General features: G+C 48.2%; 1 protein-coding gene across 1 annotated transcript in view; it reads left to right on the forward strand.

Moving 5' to 3' along the window:
• Positions 1-25,731, forward strand: part of Glb1 (galactosidase beta 1) — a 74,491-nt gene that overhangs the window by 35,321 nt on the left and 13,439 nt on the right. The window contains exons 8-14 of the mRNA XM_059268811.1: positions 2,662-2,783; positions 2,864-2,904; positions 6,499-6,611; positions 12,903-12,977; positions 16,476-16,565; positions 20,457-20,573; positions 23,090-23,221. Coding sequence (XP_059124794.1) covers positions 2,662-2,783; positions 2,864-2,904; positions 6,499-6,611; positions 12,903-12,977; positions 16,476-16,565; positions 20,457-20,573; positions 23,090-23,221 — 690 coding nt within the window. The remainder of the gene's footprint in view (positions 1-2,661; positions 2,784-2,863; positions 2,905-6,498; positions 6,612-12,902; positions 12,978-16,475; positions 16,566-20,456; positions 20,574-23,089; positions 23,222-25,731) is intronic.

Genomic DNA, 25,731 nt, shown 5'->3' on the forward strand with positions numbered 1-25,731 from the left:
AAGCACCAAGGATGTAGTTTTGCTGAGCAGTTCTGGGGCTGCTGGGAGTTGTGAGGCGGGGGCTGGGCCGCCATCAGCCCCACACTCTCCGCTCTTCCCTCCTGGCTGTTGCAGCAGCTGGTGTTGGCTGTACACCGAGCACAACAAGCTTTGTTTGCAAAAGAGCTCTGCTGGAGCTCTTGGGGTGGAGCTATTTCCTGGAACCTCTCCAGGTTTCCTTTTTCATTTCTGATGTTTGAGCTGATGTTAAGTTGCTTGTGGACAGATCGTCCTCATGTTAGCTAGTGAGTCTCAAGATCAATAGTCAGACAAAAAGAGTGAATTGTGTGTAAAGGCTGAATTTGGAGCTATTTTTTTGTTTTTAATTAAGGTGTTATGGGGAGCCCACCAGAGATGACCGCTCAGACACAGCTTATAGCCAGTTGAAAGTCTTTGGGGCTACGCTCAAGCACTGAGGACCTTGGTGTGGCCCCGACCATTTGAACCAAGGGGCTTTTAAAGGCAAAAACCATACCTCTTATCTAGCTCAAGAGCAGCAGGAGGGAGATTTGCTCAAGCATGAAGTTTAGCAGAAACTATGATAAGCTGTTAGCTGCAGGGGGATATTTGCTCAAGCAAGCAGTTTAACAGAAGCCAAGATAAGCAATTATCTTAGGGGCTCTCTATACAAGCAGGCAGTTTAACAGAAGCCAAGATAAGTTAGCTGGGGCATCTTGGCCTCAGGGCCTAGAGCAGAGCTGGATAATTTTCCACTGGATTGTCCGTCAAGGAGCTCAAGTTCTAGGTAATCTTGAAATGACCTCAGCAAAAGTACAAGATGGAGGAACCTCTACACTGTTTTGCCCTGTCACACAGGGATTGAATGCAGGGCTTATACATGTAAGCAATTTCTCTACTGACAAGATAGATCCCTAGCCCTTGGGTTTTTGTGTTTTCATTTCCAATAGTCTTGCTAGGTGGTCTGCAGTTGGTTTCAGATTGATTAACTATGTAACCCAGGCTGATTTTGAACTCATAATCATCCTGCCTCAGCTCACCAAATGCTTGGGTTATATTTATGCACCACCATACCTGACTGTATTAATTATTTATGAAAATATCGTGTTGGACTAAATATTTTGGAGTTGGGAGAAGGGAGCATGGAACATGGGAGCAACTAACAAAACTGATGTAAGTAAAAAAAGGATCAGTTGTCCCCGGCCTGGAGAGATGCTCAGTAGTTAAGAGCACTGACTGCTTTTCCAGTGGACCTGGGTTCAATTCCCAGCACCCACAGGATGACTCAGTTGATTTTTTATTTTATAATTTATTTTTATTTTATGTTCATTGGTGTTTTGCCTGCATGTATATCTGTGTGAAGGTGTCAGAAGCCCTGGAAATGGAGTTACAGACAGGTATGAGCTGCCATGTGGGTGCTGGGAATTAAACCCACGTCCTCTGAAAAAGCACAGTGCCCTTAACTACTGACCCATGTCTCCAGCCCCGGCTCTGTTGATTTTTAAGCCAGGTAGTGGTGGCACACACATTTAATTCCAGGAATCCCAGTGCCCAGGGAGGCAAAGGCAGGTGGATTGCTATTGAGTTCAAGGTCAACCTGGTTTACAGAGTAAGTTCCAGGGAAGCTGAGGCTATCCAGAGAAACCCTGTCTCAAAAAAAAGAAAGAGAGAAAGAAAAGAAAAAAAGAATCAGCTGGGCGGTGGTAGCGCATGCCTTTAATCCCAGGATTTGGGAGGCAGAGCCAAGTGGATCTCTGTGAGTTTGAGGCCAGCCTTGTCTACAGAGTGAGATCCAGGACAGGCACCAAAACTACACAGAGAAACCCTGTCTCAAAAAAAAAAAAAAAAGAAAGAAAGAAAAAATAATCAGTTGTCCCAAAATATTCATGGGGGATTGGATATTGGATGTAAGATTCTGAACCCTCAGATACTGGAATCAGTGGCTGCTCAGATCCCTTCCATAAAATGGTGCAGTTCTTGTAGGCTTATATTGTATATCCTATCCTAGGCTTAAATCCTTTCAAGGTTGCTTAAACCTGATGTAGCACAGATGCTGTGTGGATATTTTACTTTATTATTTAGGTAACAATGATGGGAAGGGGAAGAGTCTGCACATGCTCAGTAGTGATACAAATTTTTTGTACAAAAAAAAAAACACATTTTTTTTTTAATATAAAGTCTCATGTAGCCCAGGCTGGCCTCTGACTCACCGTATAGCTAAAGATTGCCTTGAACTTGTAATCCTCCTGCCTCTACCACCTGAGTACTGGGATTACAGGTGGGTTATCACCATACCCAGTTTATTGCAATACTAGGGATGGAACCTAGGGCTTCATTCATGCTGCACAATCATTCTACCAATGCAGCTATATTCCCAAATATTTCTGACTGGCAGTGGGTTGGCTCTACAATGTAGAACTTGTATTGAGTAAGATGAGATGTCACAGTTGGCTGACACTCATGGGACAGGGTGTTTAACACACACACACACACACACACACACACACACACACACACACCCCGCCCCAGCTCTAGGTTAAGCATGCATATCAATCTCCCTTACCACCTGTTCCTTGGAGAAGTGAACAGGGCATTACAGGAACACCTCAGCATTATTTGAAGGTCAAAGCATCTCTTAAGTGCCGCCCCCTTTTCCCTCTTCAGATCAATTCTGAGTTCTACACTGGCTGGCTAGACCACTGGGGTGAACCCCATTCCACAGTGAATACTGAAATAGTGGCTGCCTCCCTCTATGACCTGCTTGCCCGGGGGGCCAGTGTGAACTTGTGAGTATCCAGTGCGGGGAGAGGGAGTCCTTTAGCTGTGGCTCACAGTGAAGTCCATGTATTCTCTTATTTCTCTGTAGGTACATGTTTATAGGTGGGACCAATTTTGCCTATTGGAATGGTAAGATTCACTTAACATCCATTAGTAAAAGCTTATTCTGTTTCTGATGCGTGGTTTGGGAGACGGTACCTGTGGCCAGTTTCCATTTTCTGTTTCCATTTGTCTTCTAAATTTTCTAACACATAAGAATCATTTTAGTGTGTAAAAAAAAACTTGAGGGGACATAATTTGATCGTTAAAGGTCTTATTTTCAGCCAGGTCTCTCTGGCAGTCTAGTGTGGCTGTGTGTGTTTGTTTACATGTTCTGCTTTGGGGGGGGGTGTGTTTATATGTTGTGCAGGTGTATTTGTGGGTATCCATGTATGGAGGCCAGGGAACAACCTCAGGTGTCCATCCTCAGGCACTAGCTTTTTTTTTTTTTAAACGAGGTCTCTCACTGATCTGGAACTTACCAAGTAGACTAAACCAGCGCCTGAGCCGAGGGATCCTCCTGTCTCCATGGCTCTGCCTCCCCTGATATTTCTCTCCAATTTTTCTGTCATTTTCTTGCTTCGAATCCCCACATACATGTGCCTTAAACATGCACTGCTCCCCTGTGGTGCTAATAACTTGCCATGCAAGACAGGGACTTGACTTGATTGAGTTCGAGCCCACATTCAGAAAAGCCGGGCAAGCCAGGAGTGGTAGTGCGTCCCTTTAATCCCAGCACTCCGGAGGCAGAGCATGTTGAGACTAGCCTGGCCTATAGAACAAGTCTCAGGACAGCTAGGGCTATACAGAGAAAACCTTGTCTCCAAAACAAAATGAAAGAAAAAGAAAAGCCAGGCATGGTGAGGTGAACTTCTGTAATCTTAGTGCTAGGGAGGGGAGGCAGGCAGATTCCTGGGCTTGCTAGCCAGCCAATGTAACTGAATTGGGAGCTCCAGGCTGATGAGATACCCTGCCTCCCAAACCAGATTAAGGGCCAGGGAGATGGTGCAGTGGCTACTGCCAAGCCTAACAACCTGAATTTGATCTTCAGGACCTACGTGGTGGAAGGGAAAAAAAAAAAGAAAAGTGACCCCAGAAACTGACCTCCACATAAATGCCGTGGTACATATACAAACAAAATTAATTTTAACTTAGTTTTTTCATCCATTTAAGACAAGATGGGTAGCTCCTAGCTTGTATATGCATATGCCCACCCGTGCATGCCCACACATGTATGCCCACCCGTGTATGCCCACACATGTATGCCCACCCGTGCATGCCCACACATGTGTGCCTACCCGTGCATGCCCACACATGTATGCCCACCTGCACATACAATGCACCTGTGTGCATATGGGCCCGTGTGCACATGCATGCACACACACACACACACACATAAAGAACTAGGAAAAAGTCTCCAGTTGACCCATTAGTCCCCTGTTCATTTCACTCAGGCTGTTGGATTTGTGTCTGGAAGTTACACTTGTTGCATTCAGCTACACACTACACACTACACACTGATCTCCCCACCCCCATGCCAGGCTCAGGCTGAGGACTCGAGGGTCAGCATGGCCTGGTCTGCCTGTAAGGTGTATGAAGTTTAGTGCAGATGGAGTCAAATAAGAACCCCCCCTCGGAAGAGGAGCCACACAGAAGGTGAACTCCCTAGCTGAGGATGTGGTTTATAATCTCTGTGTCTCATGGGGAGGGATGTCTCTGAACCTGTGCTGCCCCTGGGGCAGGCAGACCTGATGGAGAGCTGTCTCTGAGAAGTAGGAAGTAGAGGAAGTCAATCCACCAATCTGTTGACTGGGTGGTCCAGGTCTTCCAAAGTGAGATTCTGTGTGGAGAAAGCGAAGGCTAACCTGATCCCCTCCAACAATGGGTCCTCAGGCCCATCATTTGTGAACTTATCACTAAGGATTAGCAAACTGTCATATTTTGTGCCTCATTTACTTACAAATCAAGCTCTTAAAAAGAGCCATTGTGAAATCACTTCGTTCGTTCTGACACACCTGCGTGGCGTCTCATCTGCGCTAGCAGGCATGGGCCTTGCTGGTTCACGGCAGGCTGCAGCGGCATTGCCTGTTAGAAACGCAGTCTCAAGGGCTGCAGATGTCACTTGCTTGGTAGAGTGCCAGCCCAGCCTGCAGGGGGCCTTGGTGATTCACACCTGTGATCCCAGCCTTTGAGAGGTAAGAGGTAGGAGATCAGAAGTTCAGGGTCATCCTTGCCTACATAGTAGTTTGAAGCTAACCTGGACCTTGTCAAAAAGAAAGAAAAGGGAAGACAGACAGTCTCTGCCCCACCCCCAAAGGAACTAGGCTCTCCATTTGCAGGGCTCAAACACTGTTTCTACAGACTCCCCATATGTCTTTTATGCATGGGTAAATTTTCAGAAGACTGGCCAGTATGACAGGGAGCCTAGACCTGTGCGCATCATCTTTGACAAGCTTGGGAGATTCTGGTCTAGACTCTGCGCCTTGGACAGTAATTTTTCTGGTCATTTTGTGTCCCCAGCCCCAGCTCTCGTCATTGGTCTTCGTCACAGGTTGAGCTCCAGGGAAGTTGTATTGATTATATTTCCCATCGCTGTGACAGACACCCAAAGCAAACTTGCGGAATTGGGCAGGAGCTTCAGGTGGCCACATCACACCCGAAGTCAGGAAGCAGTGAGAGATGAATTCTGGGGCTCAGCTGGCTTGGTCCTTAGTATAGGACACTAGCCTATACAATGGGAGCGGCTTCCATATTTAGGGCGGATCCCCTCACCTCGGTTAACCGAGTCTAGAAACTCCCTCACAGACACCGCAGGGGTTTGTCTTCTAGATGATTCTAAGTCCCCTAGAGTCAGTAATATCAGCCCTCATGGGAGCAGGCCCCAAGAGAGCCAGACAAGCCGATCCCTGGGTGTGTTCTCAGGAGCAACACCTGTCACACAGAGAAATGACTGGGTGTAGAAGGCGGGGTTGATGTAACTCTGTGAGTGGCTTCAGTCTGTCCTGAGGAACTCTGGAGCAAGGAAGGTGGTTTGTATGTCCCCAGCCTGATTGGTTGGTAGATAAGGTCTTTCCCTGGAGGGATGTGAACTGAGGAAAAGCAGGTCTTCCAGAAAACCTGGGTTTGATTCCCAGAATCCACATAGTTTCTCACGTCTGTCATCTCCACCATCTGTCACTCCAGTCCCAGGACATCTGACACCCCCTTCTGGCCTCTTTGGATCAAACATGGCATATATGCTGGAAAAACACATATACACATAAAATTACAATGAGAAAAGAGATGACCTTGAACTTACAATCTTCCTGCCCTACTTCCCAAGTACTCAGTTACAGGTGGTATGCCACCACATCCAGTGTGCTGTGCTGGGGAAGCGCTTGACCAGCTGTATCCCAGCTCTGATGATTTGGGTGTTTATGTCTCTGTTTGTTTGTTTATTGTTTGTTTTTTGTTTTTCATGACAGGGTTTCTCAGTGTAGCCCTGGCTGTCCTGGAACTTGTTCTGTAGACCAGGCTGGCCTTGAATTCAGAGATCTACCTGCCTCTGCCTCCCAAGTGCTGGGATTAAAGGTTTGCACCACCACCGCCTGGCTCCTTAAATGTGTCTTCGATTTTCCTCACCCTAACCTGAGACCCTGAGCAAAACCGTCGTTAGTGACCAGTGACATATTTCTTGTCCTCTAGGTGCCAACACACCCTATGCAGCTCAGCCCACCAGCTATGACTACGATGCCCCACTGAGTGAGGCTGGGGACCTCACTGAGAAGTACTTTGCTCTTCGAAATGTCATCCAGAAGGTGGGTCCTTTGAACCCTTGGCAAGCTGGACTGGTGGGGAGCCTGCCATGAACTCCTTGTGGCTCTGTAGCTGACTTCCTGCCTGGAACCTTATTGACAGAGTGGATGAAGAGATGCATGGGTTTGGGGTGCAGCCGCACCCGATGAAGACTCCATGAGTTTATCAGGGATGCTATAGGTTCTGTGCCTCTCATGTGTAAGAGTGGGGTTAGGGTACCTAGTCATGCTGTAGGGAGAGCAAAGGACATGGATACGCCATCCACGATGGTCTCTGACATAGTATGTCCAGCAAGTAGAAGCCAGAAGCTCAAGCATGTCGGGAGGGTAAGTGACAGACGACACCAGTGTGCAGGGCTGCTGTGCACTGTGCTGAGAGAGATGCTGCTCTATCTGGCACAAGTGACTGCTGTTTCCTCTAGCTGGCCCTGGAACCTCTTGGCCCTGCCAGCAGCCAGCCTTTGAAGCACTTCAGGTTCTCAGGTGGGGTTTCCTGTCTCTGCGGTGAGTTAAAAAAAAAAACCCACAGTTTTTCTGCTCAGTCACCTGAGTTTTGAAGTTTAAAAAAACATAGGTTTTCTGTCTATAAGTGGTAGGAATTAAGTATCGTGTAATGTCAATTTTAAGCATGTGTTAAGATTTGTGTTAGGAAATACTTTCTTTTGTTTTTTGGAGGGATTTCTTTTGTTTGTGTTTTGAGACAGGGTCTCTCTATATAGATGAGGTTGGTACTTTGAGCTCACAGAGATCGGCCTGCCTCTGCCTCTTGAGAGCTGGGATTAAAGGTGGGCACCACCATAGCTGGCATGTTATGGAAAAAGCATGCTATAAACCAGGTGTAGTACACACCTGTAATCTGGAGGTGGAGGAAGAGGATCAGGAGTTAAATCATTCTCAGTTATATAGTTCAAGGCCAACCTAGGCTACATAAGACCCTGCCGCTGCCCCACCCACCCCGCCAAAAAGAGAGAGAGACAGAGACACAGAGAGAGAGAGAGACACACACACAGAGAGAGAGAGAGAGAGAGAGAGAGAGAGAGAGAGAGAGAGAGAGAGAGAGAGAGAGAGAGAAAGGAAAAATATATTCTCACCTAAAATTCCTTTTACCTTTAAAAAGTTTTATTTTTTTTAAGGGGGAGGTATACGTGTGTGTGGGTACCTAAGGATGCCAGAAAAGGGCACTGAACCCCTGGAGCTGGAGTTACAGTTAGTTGTAAGCTCCCCGGTGTGGGTTGGTACTGTGAACTGCACTGAAAGAGCAGCAGGTACCTTAGCCGCTGGAGCACGACCCCGCTGCACCGTAACTCTCGCTGCGCACTGACCGGTTCTGTTTTGTACGTGTGCATGTCTGTGTTTGTACATATCCGTGTGTGTCTTCCTTGCTCCTTCACCTTGTTATTGAGGCAGGGTCTCTCACTGATTGAGTTGGGCTGGCTGGCTGGCGAGCAAGCCCCAGGAATCCTCCCATCGCCACCCCCATCTCTGGGATCACAGGCGCAGGCACCCTGCCCAGCTTTCTGTGGGGCTGGGGGTTGAACTCCACCGCTCCTGCTGTGTGGCAAGGGCTTCAGTTAGCGTCAGAGCCGCCTCTGCAGCCGCACAGAGATCAAGTTCAGCTGATTTGTGTGTGTGTATAATTTCTTCACGCTCTCCCTTTTCTTGTGTTTCTTCTCCTTATTACTTTCTCTTTGCCTTGTTTGAGGATGTTTTTGTGTTCTTGTTTCCCCTTCTTCTGGTTGGGAAGGTTTTTTCTGCTGTATTTTTGTTTTCTTACCCATTCAAGTGTGTTATCTGTGCCCCGAGAAGAACCGGGTTCCCAAGGCTACTGTATATGCAAAGTGAACAGAATGCAGCGACCAACGCCCAGTGGGAGCCTCCCTGGTGCCCCTTCCTCGTCCTCAGCACCCACCCACCTGCTCTGAGCTGACCACTGCCCCAACTTCCGTTGCCACTCGTTAATTGTACTTGTTTTGACCTTGATATAAGCGGATTCATACAACACGCACACCTCCATGTCTGCTATCAGGAAGCTCCACGCTCAGTTACGGTTTGTAGTAGCAAAGAAGTCGGTTGATAGAGTGCTTGGCTGGCATGCAAGGAGCCCTGGCTTTGATTCCTAGCACTGTTAAAGGGTGTGGTGGTGACGCCTGTGATCCCAACATTCGGAAGCCGGAAGCAGGAGGATCCAGAGATTCAAAGTCATCCTTGGCTACACAGTAAATCTGAGGCCATCCTGGACTACACGAGACCCTACCTGAAAAAATAATTTTAAAATATAATAAGGAGCCGGGTGGCGGTGGCACACACCTTTAATCCCAGCACTCAGGAGGCAGAGCCAGGCGGATCTCTGTGAGTTCAAGGCCAGCCTGGTCTATAGAACGAGATCCAGGACAGTCACCAAACTCAAAACTACACAGAGAAACTCTGTCTTAAAAAAAACAAAAAAGAAAAAAAAAAGGAAGGAAGAAAAGAAAAAGTATAATAAGGAGCTGGTGAGATGGCTCAGCAGGTACAGGCACTTCCGGTGGACCTGAGTTCAGGACCCAGTCCCCACAAAACCTAGGCTGGACATGATGGCAAATGCATGGAATCCCACTTGGGAGGTGGAGGCAGGAGGATCAGGAGTTTAAGGTCATCCTCAGCTACCTTGAGAATTTGCCGCTTGGAATCGTGTTTTAACTAATTACTTAACCTAGTGCCAGTTAATGATTTTATCCATGTCTCATTCCTTCACAGATGGTTAAACAGGTATGTGTCACGTACTGATTTGTGCTAGCTGGTTTTAGCTTCTTGGTACATACAGGCCTCCTGCAGAAAGTAAAATCTGAACCAAGACTTCCAGGCAGAGGTGACAGAGCAGCGTGTTGGTGGCCAGGGCTGGAACATTGTCAGAACTCAGGCAGTGAGAGGAAAGCACCCTGCTTCTAGAGTGCATTGGAAGGAGCCGAGCCAGTGAAGTGTGGGGTGAAGCCAGGGAAAAGTACAGAACTGTTGCCTGCATCTCCTAGGCCAGACTGAGATGGTTCCTCAGAGAAGGAGGATGAGTGGGAGAGTTGAACGTAACTGCCGAAGGGCCATGCAGGCTGCAGGAATTGACCAGGAGGAGGGCACAAGTTAGGGTCTGTTGGTGATTGTGGAGTGTGCATACACACACCATCAGTCAGACTCAAACCACAGTATGAAAGTGGAAAGCCGCACATGCTGTGGCTCAGACCTATAACCTCAGCCCTTGGGAAACTGAGATAGGAGGGTTGCTGTGAGTTTGAGATCAATCTGAGCTGCATAGTGAACTCTAGACTAGCCTCAGCTAGCCACAGTGTGATGGTTCATGAGTAAAGTGCTTCCCACCAAGGCTGAGGACCTGAGTTCAAGTCCCAGGATCCACAGAGAGAAAACTGACCCCTAAACGTTGTCCACTGATCTCCACATGCAAGCTGTGGCAGTGTACACACACACACACACACACACACACACACACACTAATAATAATAAAATTTTAGATATAAAAACCCAACAACATGCCAAGTAGTGGTGGCCAGCACTTAAGAGGCAGAGGCAGGTGGATCTTTGAGTTTGAGGCCAGCCTGGTCTACAAAGCAAGTTCCAGGACAGCCAGGGAAACACACAGAGAAACCTTGTCTTAAAAAAACAAAAAAACCCAACAAACAAAAAAACAAAACCAAAAAAAAAAAAAAACAATCAACAACATAAACCCTGTAATAATCAGAATCAAATGTTTCTCACTGGAGTTGTCACTTTTGTGTTGGAGATCATGCGCACGCGCGCACGTGTGTGTGTGTGTGTGTGTGTGTGTGTGTGTGTGTGTGTGCGCTCGTGTGCTCGTGTACGCGCACGCTATGGTACTCGTGTGAATATCACAGACATCTCCATGACAGTCATCAGCAGAGGGTGTCCTCAGTCCACACAGTGGCTGAGATTGCATGTGGAGTATGAGGGGGAGCAGACAGAGGACCGTGCAAAAGACCCACACAGGAGATCACATGGATCTAGCCGTCAGGCCAAGTAGGACAGACCTGAGAGGGGAACCATCTTCACAGTGAATGTGACAGAGCAGCAAGGCGGCCCGGGCAGGTGAAGGCACTGAGTTCACCTTCCAGGCCCCACGTGGTAGGAGAGAATTGACTCCCACAGTGGTCCTCTGACCTCCACGACTGCACACCCACATAATAATTTTTTAATGTAATAAATTTTTTTTAAAAACCCGAATGTGATAGATTCCAGTTTAACATGTGGCCCTCTCATTCCCTCTTTCCTCTCTGCTCTCTCACCTCCTCACCTCTTTTTCTCTTGTTTCTTCTTTCTTTTGTGATATTTCAGGTCTAGAGGGCAGATGACTTGCTTTATATTACCATCACCATCATCATCATCATCATCATCAGGACTAGAGGATAGAAATGCCTTATATTTTTTTTCATTCATTCACTCATTTATTGATTGATTGGTTTTTCGAGACAGGGTTTCTCTGTGTAGCACTAGCTGTTCTAGAGTTCACTCTGTAGACCAGGCTGGTCTCGAACTCAGAGATTAGTCTGCCTCTCCCCACCCACCAAGTGCTGGAATTAAAGGCCTGGCTCTGGCATGGCTTCTTTTAAAAGGCACAGTGGAGCCTTCTGTTTGTCCCCTAGTGCTGGTGGTCACACCCAGGGCTGTGCCCCTGCCAGGCCAGCGGTCTACCACCAAGTAATGCTGCTGGCCCTTAGCGGTCTTTCTCATGGGATTTGCAGATGTGTAGGTAACAGATTTCTTAAAGTATTTGGACTGTTCGCTGGCATGAGAAAGGGAAATATCTAATGACAAGTGCCCCATGTAGACTCTGCCTGGCCCCTCTCTTCTCCAAAGACGTAGGGAGGAGCGGAAAGTCTCTCCCTGTGAATCAATGTTAAGGGTACCCAAATGGAGATAGACATGTCTCCCTCCGCCTTGGACTCTGGAGAGAATGGCTTCCCAGCAGGCTGCATAAGCCTGTACTCACTGATAAATGTCACGTGACTCTTCAAGGCATCAAGGCTTGACAAACTTATGACATTTGCATTTTTCTAAGGTATTGTCTTTGGTGTGGGTAAAGCTGAACCAGACATGGTTAACACTTTGACCATAAAACTGTAGTTCCTCCCTGTCCTGTCCTGATTAGGCAGTGGTGGCTCTATTTTTATGAGCTCTTGAATAAAATGGTAACGTGTTTTAATAATTCTATAATGTGTGTGTGTGTATGTGTGTGCACTCCTGTGAGCTTGTCTGTGCATACATGTGTAAAGGACAAAGGCCAACTTCCTGTATCTTTCCCTGTCTCTCTCTGGTCTATTGTTGACATAAGGTCCCTCACTGGACTCTGAGCTTGATGTATCAGCTAGACTGACTGCCTAGCAAGCCTGGGGATCCCCCCTACCTCTGTATCCCCTGGTGCTGGGTTACAGATGTGTGCCACCACACCTGGCTTTCCTGTGAGTCCTGAGGATCTGAACCCAGGTCCTCATGCTTCCATGGTGGGCAGGTATTCCACCCACTCAGCCACCTCCCCAGCCCAGCCATTGGCCTCTGCCTCGTCTCCGAGCAGAGTCGCTCATGCCGATTTCTGGCTGTGTAATAATATGGGAATCTTTAACACATGACTTAGTATGAGGTTCACACAGCCTCTGCGGTGTTCCGCACACTGGACAAGGACTGTTTATAGCTACAGCTACCAAGCGTCGCCACACACAATGCTAAATAGAATCTGTTGGAGGGTGAGTGAAAACAGGAGACTGGAGCATGACAAGCCAGTTTCTGTGGAATCTGCTTGATTCCCTGGGTGGGAAAGCAGAGCTGCTCTCTGCTGAGTAATGCTCTAACATTATGCTAACGCTAAATGCTAAACGCTCTGACAGGCCGTATTGATGGCCAGTCTGAAAGCCCTGTTTCGAGCACAGATGATGATGATAATGGAGAAATAAAGGATAAAAGATACAGCATTTGTGTGTATTTGCTTGTTTTCTGAAACATTAATTACCTGGATAGGAGGTTATGATTTTGCTAAGTAATAAACTAGTATTATAATTAAACAGAGCTGAGACATGGTGGGACACGATTTTAATCCCAGCACTCAGGAGGCAGCAGCAGATGAATCTCTTGAGTTCAAGGTCAGCCTGGTCTACAGAGTGAGTTTCAAAACAGACAGGGCTACACAGAGAAATCCTGTCTTGAAAAAGAAGAAAAAAAAAAGAAAAAAGAATTTTACAGATATGTGTTGAAAGGGTTAACAGTTTTTTCTCTTCTCTTCCCCACTCCCCTTTGTAGTTTAAAGAAGTCCCAAAAGGTCCTATCCCTCCGTCTACACCCAAGTTCGCATATGGAAAAGTTGCTCTGAGAAAGGTAAGATGGCACAGGGTCGGGAGTGTGGCTCAGTGGGTAGAGCGCTTGCCTGGCATGCGTGGAGCCCTGGGTCCCATGCCCAGTACCTCATAAACCAGGTGTGCTGGCACACACCTGTCACCCCAGCATGCAAGAGGTAGAGACAGGAGGATCAGGAGTTCAAGATCATCCTTGGCTACATAGTGAGTTAGAGGCCAGCCTGGACTATGTCAAATCTTCACTGAGAATCAGATGGGGAGGCACAGTGAGTGAAAGTGTCTCAGGCCGGGGGTTTGCTGCTTTTCTCTGAATTTGTTTTCTGAGAGCTGGTGGTGATTGATGTTCTCAGGGAATGAAGAGGTGGAAGATAAGAAGATAGGGATGTAAACTGACATCATGCAAAGACACACCACAGAAGAGTAAGAGGTGTCCTTGGGCACTCGAGTCGTTTTGGTCCAAGTCTTGGCTTTCCAAGGCAGTGCTGTGGGCTGCTGTGGAAATGACATCCTACTTTGTTACTCTGTCCAGTGAGGCTTTCTCCCATCGTTTACCTCTTTGATTTTTTTCCTTTATTACGTTTATTTTTGGGGTTGGGAGACATGCATACCCTGATGCTCAAATGGAGGCCAGTGGAGAACATGAAGGAGTCTGTTAGCTCTTTCTGCTGTGGGACTCTACTGACTCGAACCCAGGTCATCAGACACGGTGACGAGAGCCCTTACCTGCTGAACCATCTTGCCAGCCCCATCCACCCCCTTTTTAATGAGCCCCAGGATTTTTGATATCTCTGCCCTTAAGTTAGATCCAAAAATCGTATCCTAGTGGCTTATTGGATACTGGAACATCACAGGAAAAATATAGAAATTAATCATTAATAAGAAGTGAGGTCATTTTATTCTGGGAAAACAAGAGAGAGTTACTTAATGGTTGGGAGGAGGGATATACCAAAATTGGTTTGTTTTGACTCTCTGGGTCTTCAGGTTTTCCCCTCGACCCATCCCTTACTCCTACATGTATTCGTTCACAAGAAAAAGAAGAAAACATGAACAGTCACTTATTTCTTAAGAATCTTGAAATTCTAAAATAGCAACATATGTTTTTATCTTTAAGCCAAACGCCAAACACCATAGTGTAGTTTTTCCATTCGAAGTCCTCTGGCTTCTGGTTGGCTGGCGGTGCTTCTGTACTAGTTTCCACCACCTAGTGTGGAATCCTGTGCCACATACTACAAAGAATGTGGTCTCTGATAGGAATCTCTTCTTAGATTAATCATTCTTGAATCACGCTTGGACAGGGAAGCTTATTCTTCTCTGTAGCTACCTAAGACAAAATAGTTGCTTGGTTTTAAAACAGTAAAAAGTTCTTTTATGTGATATAAAATAATCTCAAATGTTTAAAACAACAGCAATAATAAGCTGAAAAACATTTTCTTAAAAATACAGCTTAGTGCCATGAAGGAAATCAGCACACTGGGCGTGATAGTTCATGCCTGTAATCCTAGCACTTTGGAGGCTAAGGCAGGAGGATTGCTGTTATGTTCAAGACCAGCCTGTGCTATATAGTTGAGTTTGAGGCTAGCCTGGGCTATAGAGAAAGATTCTGTTTCCAAACAAAAAGATGAGGGGGAGCAGATGTGTTGGCACATGCTTGGGAGTGGGAGGTAGGAGGGCCAGATGTTCAGGGTCATCATTTTGGCTACGTAGAGAGTTCCAGCCTGGGCTACAGGAGACACTCACTGTCTAAAAAACTCAAAACAAAATACAAAAAGGGAGGGAGGGAGGGAGGGAGGGAAGGAGGAGAAATCAGCATGCAACTGTATTCAGTTTATACAAAACATAGTATTAAAGTTTTTCATTTATTTAAGATTGTGTGTGTGTGTGTGTGTGTGTTTGCACATGCACGGGGGGGGCCGTTTGTTCACCCTCATACACACTTGTGGAGGTCTGAGGACAACTTTTAGGAGGCTCAGAACACATGCCACATAAGCTTGGAAGACAGTGAAGCGACTGTGAACGAAGCATGTGACATGGTCGTGGCAGATCTAATCTTAGAGTTATTTGCCTCTAGCTACTATCTTTGCTTCAGAGTTCTTCCTCCCTTGAAAACCTGTTGTAATGCTTTGCAGAGGCGGCAGCCTCAGAATCTTGGCTGTCATTCATTTTGAGCCTTTCTTAGATAGATAGTTCTGAGCTGTATTTCTGAATGGGTGCACTTTAAACTTTTTTTTTAAAAATAATTTATTTAACTTTATTTTATGTGAAATGATGTGAAGGTATCAGATCCTTTGGAACTGGAGTTACAGACAGTTGTAAGCTGCCATGTGGGTGCTAGGAATTGAACTCGCGTCCTCTGGAAGAACAGCCAGTGCTCCTAACTGCTGAGCCATCTCTCCAGCCCCAAAACTCTTTTTAAGCCTACCATCATTTACATTTTCATCAAGAGTTAGGAGCAGGGCCTAAAGAGATGGCTCAGCAGTTAAGAACACTGACTGCTCTTTTTTTTTTAAGTTTAGTTTTGCTTTGTCTGAGATAGGTTTTGTCTATGCTGTCTTGGGTGTCTTGGGTCTCAATATCTAAATCAAGCTGGCCTCAAAGTCACATTTGCCTGCCTCCCAAGTTCTGTAATTAAAAGTGTGTGCCACCATGCCCAGATCTGACTTCTGTTCCAGAGGAACCAGGTTCCATTCCCAGCACCTACATGGCAGCTCACAACCATCTGTGACTCCAGTTCCAGGATTCAACGCCCTCTTCTGGCCTCCTCGGGCACTGCACACACACAGTGCACAGACACACATGCAGGCAAAACACACACACACACACACACACACACACACACACACACACACACACACACGAAGTCAGGAAAGAGCTGGAAGCAGTTAGGGCACTAGTGAGGCAGAGGCTGGTGGATCTCTGAGTTCGAAGCTAGCCTGATCTACATAACAAGTTCCAGAACAGCTAGGGCTACATGGTAAGATCCTGTCTCAAAATAAATAAATAAATAATGTTAAGAGCGGGGCCTGGGGCTGCAGCTCAGTGGTAGAAATCTTGCCTGTCCACCTTGTGGGAAACCCTGGGTTCAGTCCCCAGCACTGCAAAAGATAAAAATAGTAAGAAATAAAGGCTCTGCATTAGCTCAGTTAGTGGAGGGCCTGCTTGGCATTCAGAAAGCCCTGAGTTTGAACCCCAGCATTCTGAAATAAGATGTGTGTGTAGCACGTTTACATAACCCCAGCATTTGGAGGTTCAGGGTCATCCTTGGTCACATAGCAAACTTGAGCCCTGCCTGGGACACATGAGACTATCTCAGAAAGAAGGGGGTAGGGGGAGAGGGAAAGAATGAGGGAAGAGGAGGAGTGGCATGAAATCAAAGGTGATTGTGAAGCAAATGGACTTGCACAGTTGAGGCTTAGGTCAGTGTCTTTGATAATTCAGAGTAACGTAACCCCCAGCGCTCTCAACCCTACCCCACCCTGCTCACTGGGGACACCACGCTGAGTCTGTGTTTGCTTCTCTTCAGTTCAAGACGGTGACTGAAGCTCTGGACATCCTGTGTCCCAATGGACCTGTGAAAAGCCGTTATCCCTTGACGTTCATCCAGGTGAAACAGGTAGGTCCCCACAGACAGGGAACACGTTGTCGGTCTTCTCCTCATCACTTCCTAGGCATCGATATTTTAATACTGAGAAATGGCAGTTTAGAGCTGAGGACAGGGATTCTTTGTAAGGTGCTTGCCTGGCATGAGCAAGGCCCTGGGTTCGATCCCCAGCACCGCATAAACCGGGTATAGTGGCATGCCTATCATTCCAGCCCTTGGGAGGTGGAGGTAGGAGGATCCAAAGTTCTAGGTCTTTCTCAGCTACATAATATTCAAGGCCAGCCTGGGCTACATGTGATCCTGTCTCAAAAAAAAAAAATCAATTTAATTTTTCCTTCTTAGAAGTTCCTTTTCCTGCTTTGGAAAGACAACCATGTGTGCTCTTGCTTATGTGTGCTCCATTTCCTGGCACTCCCTTGTCTCCAGAAGTGTCTGTCAACTTTTTATTTATTGTAGTCCACTTTTCATCTGATTCTTCAGTTAGTAGCAGTATGTAGTGGACTGCTTTTTCCCTTTAAGCATCTGTCTGTCTGTCTGTGGTGACCGATTCCTCAGAGGCTGTGGACAGCACCAACCTGGGCTTCCAGGAGGGGAGGAAAGCTAAGTGTTCTCTGCAGACTTGGCTCAGGCCGCCCTTGCAGGCACCCTGTGAGCGAGCGGGCCTCGCTTTTGCAGTTAAACTGGAAAGAAGCATTGTGTGGGCCCGTCCTAGACTGGAAACATGGAAGCTCAGGCACCCTGCCCTGTTCCAGAGCAGGACACTGCCGGCTGGGGTCTGAAAGTACAGCTAAGACCTGTGGCCGCCACGGGACTGCAGAGTGGCCGCCGTGGGACTGCAGAGTGGCCGCCGCGGGACTGCAGAGTGGCCACCACGGGACTGCAGAGTGGCCGCCGCGGGACTGCAGAGTGGCCGCCACGGGACTGCAGAGTGGCCGCGCCAGGGGACTGCACAGTGGCCGCTGCACCACGGGACTGCAGAGTGGCCGCCGCTGGACTGCACAGTGGCCGCCACTGGATTGCAGAGTGGCTGCCGCGGGACTGCAGAGTGGCTGCCGCGCCACTGGACTGCAGAGCGGCCGCCGCGGGACTGCAGAGTGGCCGCCGCACCGCGGGACTGCAGAGTGGCCGCCGCACCGCGGGACTGCAGAGTGGCCGCCGCGGGACTGCAGAGTGGCTGCCGCGCCACGGGACTGCAGAGTGGCCGCCGCGGGACTGCAGAGTGGCCGCCGCGGGACTGCAGAGTGGCCGCCGCTGGACTGCAGAGTGGCCGCCGCGGGACTGCAGAGTGGCCCCTGTACAACGTACTAAAAAGACTCAGCTCTCCTGGACCCAACTGTGAGACAGCTGTTGAAGCAAAATGAGTATAAAAATAGCAACTGGAAGCAAATGCCAAGCTAAGATTAGATGTGCTGTAGTGTCTCCACCTCCAGACTCCAGGAGGGTGACCTCCACCGAAAGCCAGGAAGGAAGACTCCAGTGACCTGACACTTCAGAAATAGGGTTGAGATCCCAACCAAGTGGCCCAAATGTGACAAGGGGCCCATGGCATCCCGATGACATCACCCCTGCACCACACGTGCCCCCCCACCCCAAGACATGTCTTCTCTTCTGTGTCCATATAAAAGGCATTTTAATGACTCCACGAAGGGAGGAATGGTCTAGGATCAGTCTGAACTCTTCAAAAACTATTGATATCAGTCTAGCTGAGGTGGCCACATAGGTAACTGCACATGAGAGAGGCAGAGGCAAAAAGATAGGAAAGGATGAACCGGCACTGGTGGGTCGGCGGAGCCATGGCAGAACCCAATATCAGTTTTCAGAGCTTTAATGGAGGGAGAGGCGGGGCGGGGGTAGGGTGGAGATGCGGGAGGCAGGCCTGACAGAGAGGAAACACAGGAAGAAAGGTGCAGGGAGAGAGGGTGGGGGTCCATTGCGGCTTTTTGAGGCGGAGATTGCGTGACCACAGCCATAGTCCCCCGATGATGTAAGATGTTAGACCCAAACTGCGCATGTACAGAATCCTAACATGGCGAGCTGGAGGCCTCCATAGTAAGGTCCAGCTGTTGGAATTCGTGGCCACTGGCCACCCCCACCCCCCCAAGGTACATGACCACACGTGGGCTGGCAAAATGATTAGTCATCCCATGGCCTAAAGTCCTACTAATCCGTGCATAGCGTGATCACGCAATCTATGCAAATGCGCGGCCTGTAGCTAAGCCCAGATGCGCATGTGCAAGGGAATCCATAAGCGGGTCACAGACTCCCCCTTCTCCTTCCTCTCTCTGCATGTCTTTTTTTCTTTTTTTTTTTTTTTTTTTTTTTTTTTTTTTGGTTTTTCGAGACAGGGTTTCTCTGTGTAGTTTTGGTGCCTGTCCCAGATCTTGCTCTGTAGACCAGGCTGACCTCGAACTCACAGAGATCCGACTGACTCTGCCTCCCAAGTGCTGGGGTTGAGGGCGTGTGCCACCACCACCACCACCACCACCGCCCGGCACACACATGTCTTTCAAACAGGCCTGAGCACACCCTCTCCTGTCTGTCCTTCTCCCCGCCCCCTTCTCCTAATAAACTCTCATAGTGGGTTTTGTTGTGCCTCGCACCGTAAACAGTGCCACTTAATGAATAACACAGCACCACCGCATAAAACCAACACCTACAGTGAGGTCCAGCCTGGCCTCCACAGTGAGGTCCAGCCTGGCCTGAGAAACAGTGCAACCTTATCTCAAAACAAAAACAAAAATGAGAAAATACAATACAATAACCAAAATTCCAATGAGATCATGCATTAGAGACCAGACTTTAAAAAAAGAATTTAAGGGCCTGGAGAGATGGTTCAATAGTTAAGAGGACCTGGGTTCAGTTCCCAGCACCCACATATCAGCTCACAACTGCCCATAACTCCAGCGCGAAGGGATTCAAAGCCTCTGGCCTGCACTCATGACACATACCTGTACATGTGCACACACACATGTGCCGAGCATGGCACCATTACCACGTGTAACCAGACGTGGTGGTACACATGCACTTGAAGTTCAAGATTGCCCTTGGTTGCCTAGTAAATTTGAGGACAGCCTAGACTACCAGTCTGTGTCTCAAAAATCAATAAATATTACTCCTGGTTTGGTAGCAACACCCAGCCCACAATTCTCTTTTCTCTTTGCTTCAAATGGTTTCAGATTGAGTCTTATTTTGTACCCTAAAGTAGATTTAGCCCAGGATCCTGGAGAATGTTTTACTGAGCAGAATTCAATATGTGTCCTGTGTTTGGGGTTTTTCCTAGCTTAAAAAAAAAAAAAAATGTGTACACGAACGAGTGCTTTGCCTGCTTGTATGTGCACTACCTACATGCCTGGTTCCTGCAGAAGCCGAAAGAGACTTTCAGATCCCCTGGAGCTGGAGTTACAGATTGTTGGGAACCAGGGCCTCTGCAAGAGCAGCAAGTGCTCTTAATTGCTGAGCCGTCTCTCCAGACAACATTTATTTACTTACTCTGTTGGCGTGTATATGTATGTGGGCCACAGCACCTTCCACCATGTGGGTCCTGGGGATCGAACTCAGGTCCTCAGGCTTTGTGGCAGGCACCCTTACCCACTGAGCCATCCCACCAGCTCTTGACTGGTTTTTGAGTTAATACTAGTGACCTCTGACATATAGGGCGTGACTTCCCTAGACCACTCTCGGCAATGGCTTGACTTTTGGTTCCCCGTGTGGCAGAGAAGAGAGTCCCTGGCTATTCAAATAGTTCCACCAAGATCAAAAAAGTCAGCTTGAATGTGGCTGTGGGTGGGGGAAGCTTTTCATTCCCTACGGTTTTCAGAAAGTTGCTCTCATCCAGATCAAGGGCAACCGAGTTCTTAGTAGCTGAACTTGAGAATGAAGCATATTTCTTATATCCTTTTCTAGTATTTTGGGTATGTGCTGTACCGAACAACACTTCCTCGGGACTGCAATGACTCGGTGCCCATTTTCTCTTCATCCATCAATGGTGTCCATGATCGGGCTTACGTCGCTGTGGACGGGGTAAGCATTATCTTTGAACTATACATCTAAGCCTTGAGGGGATGGGGGGGGGGAGGCATCTACACTTACTAACGTGGCATTTGAGGCTCTGGTCACATCTCCAGTTTTAGCCGGTGTCCCCTGGCAGTGTCCCCTGCTTGCTGATACAGCTCACTTGCTGCAGACTCAGGGCTGTTTTCTAACACTCACACTCTAGGAAAAGCGGGGTCTCTTGAGCCCAGGGTCATCTCTTCCCTGACTGAACTCAGCATGTCACCCAGGCTGCTTTTTAGGGACAACATCCATGTCAGCTTGGTACCTGTCACCATACAAAGTGTGTTAAACAGGGTGTCTCCTCCTAAGTGAGGCGTTAGAGTTTAGTGGGTTGTTGGTGACAGTTCTAACTAGAATGCCCCGAGGACTTGATTTCACAGCAGAATGCAGATACGTTTTTAAACACCTTTTCCAACATCTAGTTTGATAGCACGTGCCTGCAATCCCAGCTGTCAGGAGGTTGAGGCAGGAGAATTACAAAAAACCAGGCCAGCCTACCCCCACAGGATGAAACCCAGGGTCTAAAAATCATAAACCAGAACAAAGATAAAAGAGCCAGAGCTAGAGCCAGTGAGACAAGACAGCTCAGCAGGTGCAGGCACTTGCCACTGAGCCTGAGGATGGGAGTTTGGTCCGCTGGGACTGACGTGGTATAGAGCAGAGACTCCTGCAAGCTGTCCTGATGTCTGCCTGTGTGCCTCAGCACTTGGGTGTGCACACACAGTAAATGAATAAATGTAATAATAAATGTAATAATAAAAAAAGCTCCCTATAGCATTACCCCTCATTGAAAGGTATGGGAAAAGCTCATGGGAAGATTTTCCTCAGCAAGGGATTTTTTTCAGGAAAGTATTATAGTTTGGAAGGGTTTTGGGTTTGGGTTTTTCAAACAGGGTCTTGTGCAGCCCAGGCTGGCCTCAGACTTGCTTTGTGTCCAGGATCAACCTTGAACTCCTGATCTTCCTTCCTTTTCCTCCCAAGTGCCAGTGATTACAGCTGTGCACATTCAGAGTGGTTTAAAGTAAAATATTTCCATTCTCGGCTGGGACCATAGCTTGCCTTGCAAGCGTGTAAGGACCTGAGTTCAGCCATATATGCAGGCAAAACACTCAGACACATAAATAAAGGAAAAAGAAGATGAAGAAGAAAACCAGGAGTAGTGGCATGCAGCTGTGACCTCAGTTCCAGGGAGGTAGGGACAGGAGGGTCCCGTGGGAGCCTGGCCAGCCAGCCTAGTCTCCTTGGCAAGTTCCAGGTGAGCGGGAGACCTTATCTCAAAAAGGAAGTTTCTGAGGAATGACACCTAACGTTGTCCCTCTGTCCTCTACACACGTGTACACGTGTACTTTCATGTGAACACACACAGTGGGGGTGGTAATAATCAACAGATTAATTTCAGCGGGGACAAGCCCTGAGACGTGGCACTGTGCTTGTCATGTCCCGGCCTTCATTAAGAGTTGTGTTTTAGTGACTTATGGTCAGTGTAACCAGTCTAAAAAATAACCTCTTAAGTTAGGGGTGGGGTTGGGGATTTAGCTCAGTGAGAGAGCGCTTGCCCTGGGTTCAGTCCTCAGCTCTGGAAAATTAATTAACTAATATCGATTCAAATAAAAAGTTAGGGATGTGTCGTTGAGAAAATACCTGTTGTTTTCCCTTGTTCTGTTACATAATCTCTGCGGTTAATGCATCCTACCAAGTGAGGGAGCCAGCTCCACCTCACTCTGATTTTATCTGTGGCCTGATGCTGTCTGTTCTCTGTGTGTTTAAAGGCTCTTTCTTTACACCTTACTTGGGCCATGTGGTCCTTCAGTAATCCCTTCTCACAAGAACACACTCCTGGAATGTCTTGTGTGTTTTACCTCTTTAAAAATAGAAGTGCAGGAACAAAGCTTGGCATGTGAGATGTGGGGGCAGGAGAACCAGAAGTTAGTTCCAGGGAGGCTGAGTTCAATCCCTGGGACCCACGTGGTGGAAGGAGAGAACTGACTTCAAGTTGTCCTCTGACCTCCACATACAGCATGGTAGACGTGTGTCTACACACCTATGCATGTGCATACACACCCCCACACAAATAAATGTAAAATATGTATATATACATACACGCAAAGCAAAAGGATGCCTGAGCCAAGCATGGTGGTTCACACCTGTAAGGCATTTGTGAGGTGGAGTCAGGAAGGTCTCAAGTTCAAGGCCAGCCTGGGGTACGTTGTAAGACCTTGTTCCTATTAGAAAGGAATCTCACTTACCATAGCACATTCCCAGGCAGGGGAGTGTACCCTGAGCTGTGTGTAGCCAACCTCCCCTTTGGGAAGACAGTGAGTGTGGGAACTTAGCTTGCTGGCCAGGGGCTCGGCCTGAACATATCTGAACTCTCCCTGTAAATCTGATGACACTTTAGGACAGGAAAAGTGACAGATTAGCTGTGCACACTGCTCTGTTTCTCTGACCTTACCCTCCATTCAGCCTTTGGCTTCAACCCTCAGGTCCCCCAAGGAGTCCTTGAGCGAAACTATGTGCTGGTCCTGGACATACAGGGAAAAGCTGGAGCCGTTCTGGACATTCTGGTGGAGAACATGGGGCGTGTGAACTATGGCAAACACATCAATGATTTCAAGGTAGGACACTCATGTGAGGGATAGACCTATGCCTGAGTGGTTGGAAGGAGTTTTGTTTGTTCGTGCACACAATACTCACACATACATCTTTGTTCCCCTCTTCCATTTATATAGAAACAAATTTAAATACTTTTTCTTTTCTTTTCTTTTTCTCTGTATAGCTTTTTGGCTGTCCTGGAACTCACTCTGTAGACCAGGCTGGCCTCCAACTCAGAGATCCGCCTGCCTCTGCCTCCTGAGTGCTGGGATTAAAAGTGTGCACCACCATGCCTGTTGACTTTGAATTTTTGATCCTCTTGCCTCCACCTCCCAAGTGCTGGGATCACAGCTGTGTGCCACCATCCTGTTAATGAAATTCTGGGGATTGAATCCAGGGCCTCCTGCACGTCAGGCAAGCACTCTACCAGCTGAGCTACATTTCCCAGCCGTTAACATTTTAAGAGAGAGAGAGAAGTGTGTGTGTGTGTGTGTGTGTGTTCTGAATGATCACCGCACACCTCTGTTGCACGTCACGGCAGCTCCCTTTCAGAGCCCACACACTTTGCTGAACCTGAGCAGTGAAGCGCTCTGATTGGTCTTGTAGCCAGGTAGACAGATTTCTTTGAAGGGCTCTGTTCCTGTGCAGACCATGAGAACCCTGAGCTTCGCAAGCAGAACACTCCCCTTGTGCTTGAGCTCAGTAATCTTGTGGAGAGAAAACGGAAGCTGCTCCACCATGCTCTTCCTCTGCTTTGAAAACCCACCCAGCTCATCAGAGGTGCTCCGGACTCAACCGAGCCAGCATGGTGTTTGGTGGGCTCAGGTGTGCAGGCTCGGACTGGTGTGCAGGCAAACCCGTGCTCTACAAAGTCCCTTCGCTGCTGCTCTGCCATTGGCCTGCTGGTTCTTCTCTGTCCAGGCACAGTGTGGTGTTCTAACCAATCTTCCTAGATCATTAAGAAACTTGTTGTTTAACTTGGGTTTTTGTTTTGTTTAACTAGCTCGTTTCGGGAAAAGTCTTTAAGCCCAGGCTGGGCTGGAACTCATTGTGTAGGCGAGGATGACCTCGACCTCCTGAGCCTCCTGCCTCTACCTTCTAATGTGGGGTTGGGAAGTAAACTCAGGACAAGCGAGTCCTCTACCAATCAATCCCCCAGCCCAGGAAACTTTTTTTTTGGCAGGGGTGAGGGGTGGGGGGTGGGGTGGATAGCCAAGGATGGTCTGGAACTCACAGCAGTCCAGATTCTGAGATTACAGGTTCGACCACCACACTCAGGTCAAGAATCATTTGTTACAGTTCTGTAGTGTCCCCAAGGTGCTTTCAGGAGCACAAAAATGGGGTACAGGCTACTCTTTCCTGGAGAGAAGGCTCCAGGCACTGCCAAGCTTCAGACAGGACAGGGATATAGGCTCCTTCCTGACCCTGTTTTATTTTATTTTATCTTATTGACGTGTATGCGTGTGTGCTCACATGCAAGTATATGTGTATTTATGTATGTATGGGCATAGATGTGTGTGCGAGCACACATGCACATGTGTGCCGTTAGTATAAGGAGCCAGGATTGACACTGGACTTCGTCCTCAATCGACCTCCACCCTGTACTGAGGCAGGGCCTCTCAATGAGCCCAGAGCTCACATATTCGCCTCATCTAGCTGGCCAGCTTACCCTGGGGTTTCTCTGTCTCCTCCTGTGTGCTGGGATGACAGGCCGGCTGTCATTCCCAGCCAGCATTTGTGTGGTGCTGGGACCGAGCTCCAGGGCTCACTCTCGCACAGCGAGCAGCCCTTCACCCACTGAGCCACACACACCCCCCACCCCCCCCACCCCCCACCCCCCCACCCCCCCCCACCCCCCACCCCCCCCACCCCCCACCCCGCTCCCTTCAGGACCCTCTTGTGGGCAGGGGAGGAGCCATCGTGACACACTGCTCACACTTGCCTCCGCATCAATGTCTCTTACCATCCTCACGTTCAGGCTGTAATCCCCGACCTTTGGCCTGACTCAGAGTGATTAGGACCCTGCTGTGTGGTCTCTGGTCCCAGCACACAGCCCCACAGTCACCTGTTCACTGACTGAATCTCTAAACTGACAGCCAAGACTGAATATCATATGGAACCCTTCAAAGATTCTGCTAGAGTGAAAAAAAAAACTCCTCTTGTAAAAAGTGGAGAATGGGTTGGACAGAGGAATACAGAGGTGACATCCCCACTCCCACACCACCCCAACCCCAGTCCATCCTCGGAACCCTAATATGGGAGTTAGGGTTAATAGAAGACTAGAAGGCAAGGGATGCTCTAAACCGTTCTGCTAAAGATGGCCCTGCCCATCACTGACCCAGCTCCAGCGGGGCGCTCGGATACCAGTCAGCCCCTGGTGACCTCTGTTCCTGGGAGATAGACTCCTGCTGATGCCAGGCTTCGGCTTTCTTTCTCCTAACAGATTGGGAAATTCCAATTCCTAGGGTTCCGTTGTCTGAATTGTGTGACGGCCAAGGGGAGGAGCACAGTGTCTCTTGAGGATGTCTGCATT

Source organism: Peromyscus eremicus, chromosome 7 (assembly GCF_949786415.1).
Source record: "Peromyscus eremicus chromosome 7, PerEre_H2_v1, whole genome shotgun sequence".
Taxonomy (NCBI): Eukaryota; Metazoa; Chordata; class Mammalia; order Rodentia; family Cricetidae; genus Peromyscus; species Peromyscus eremicus.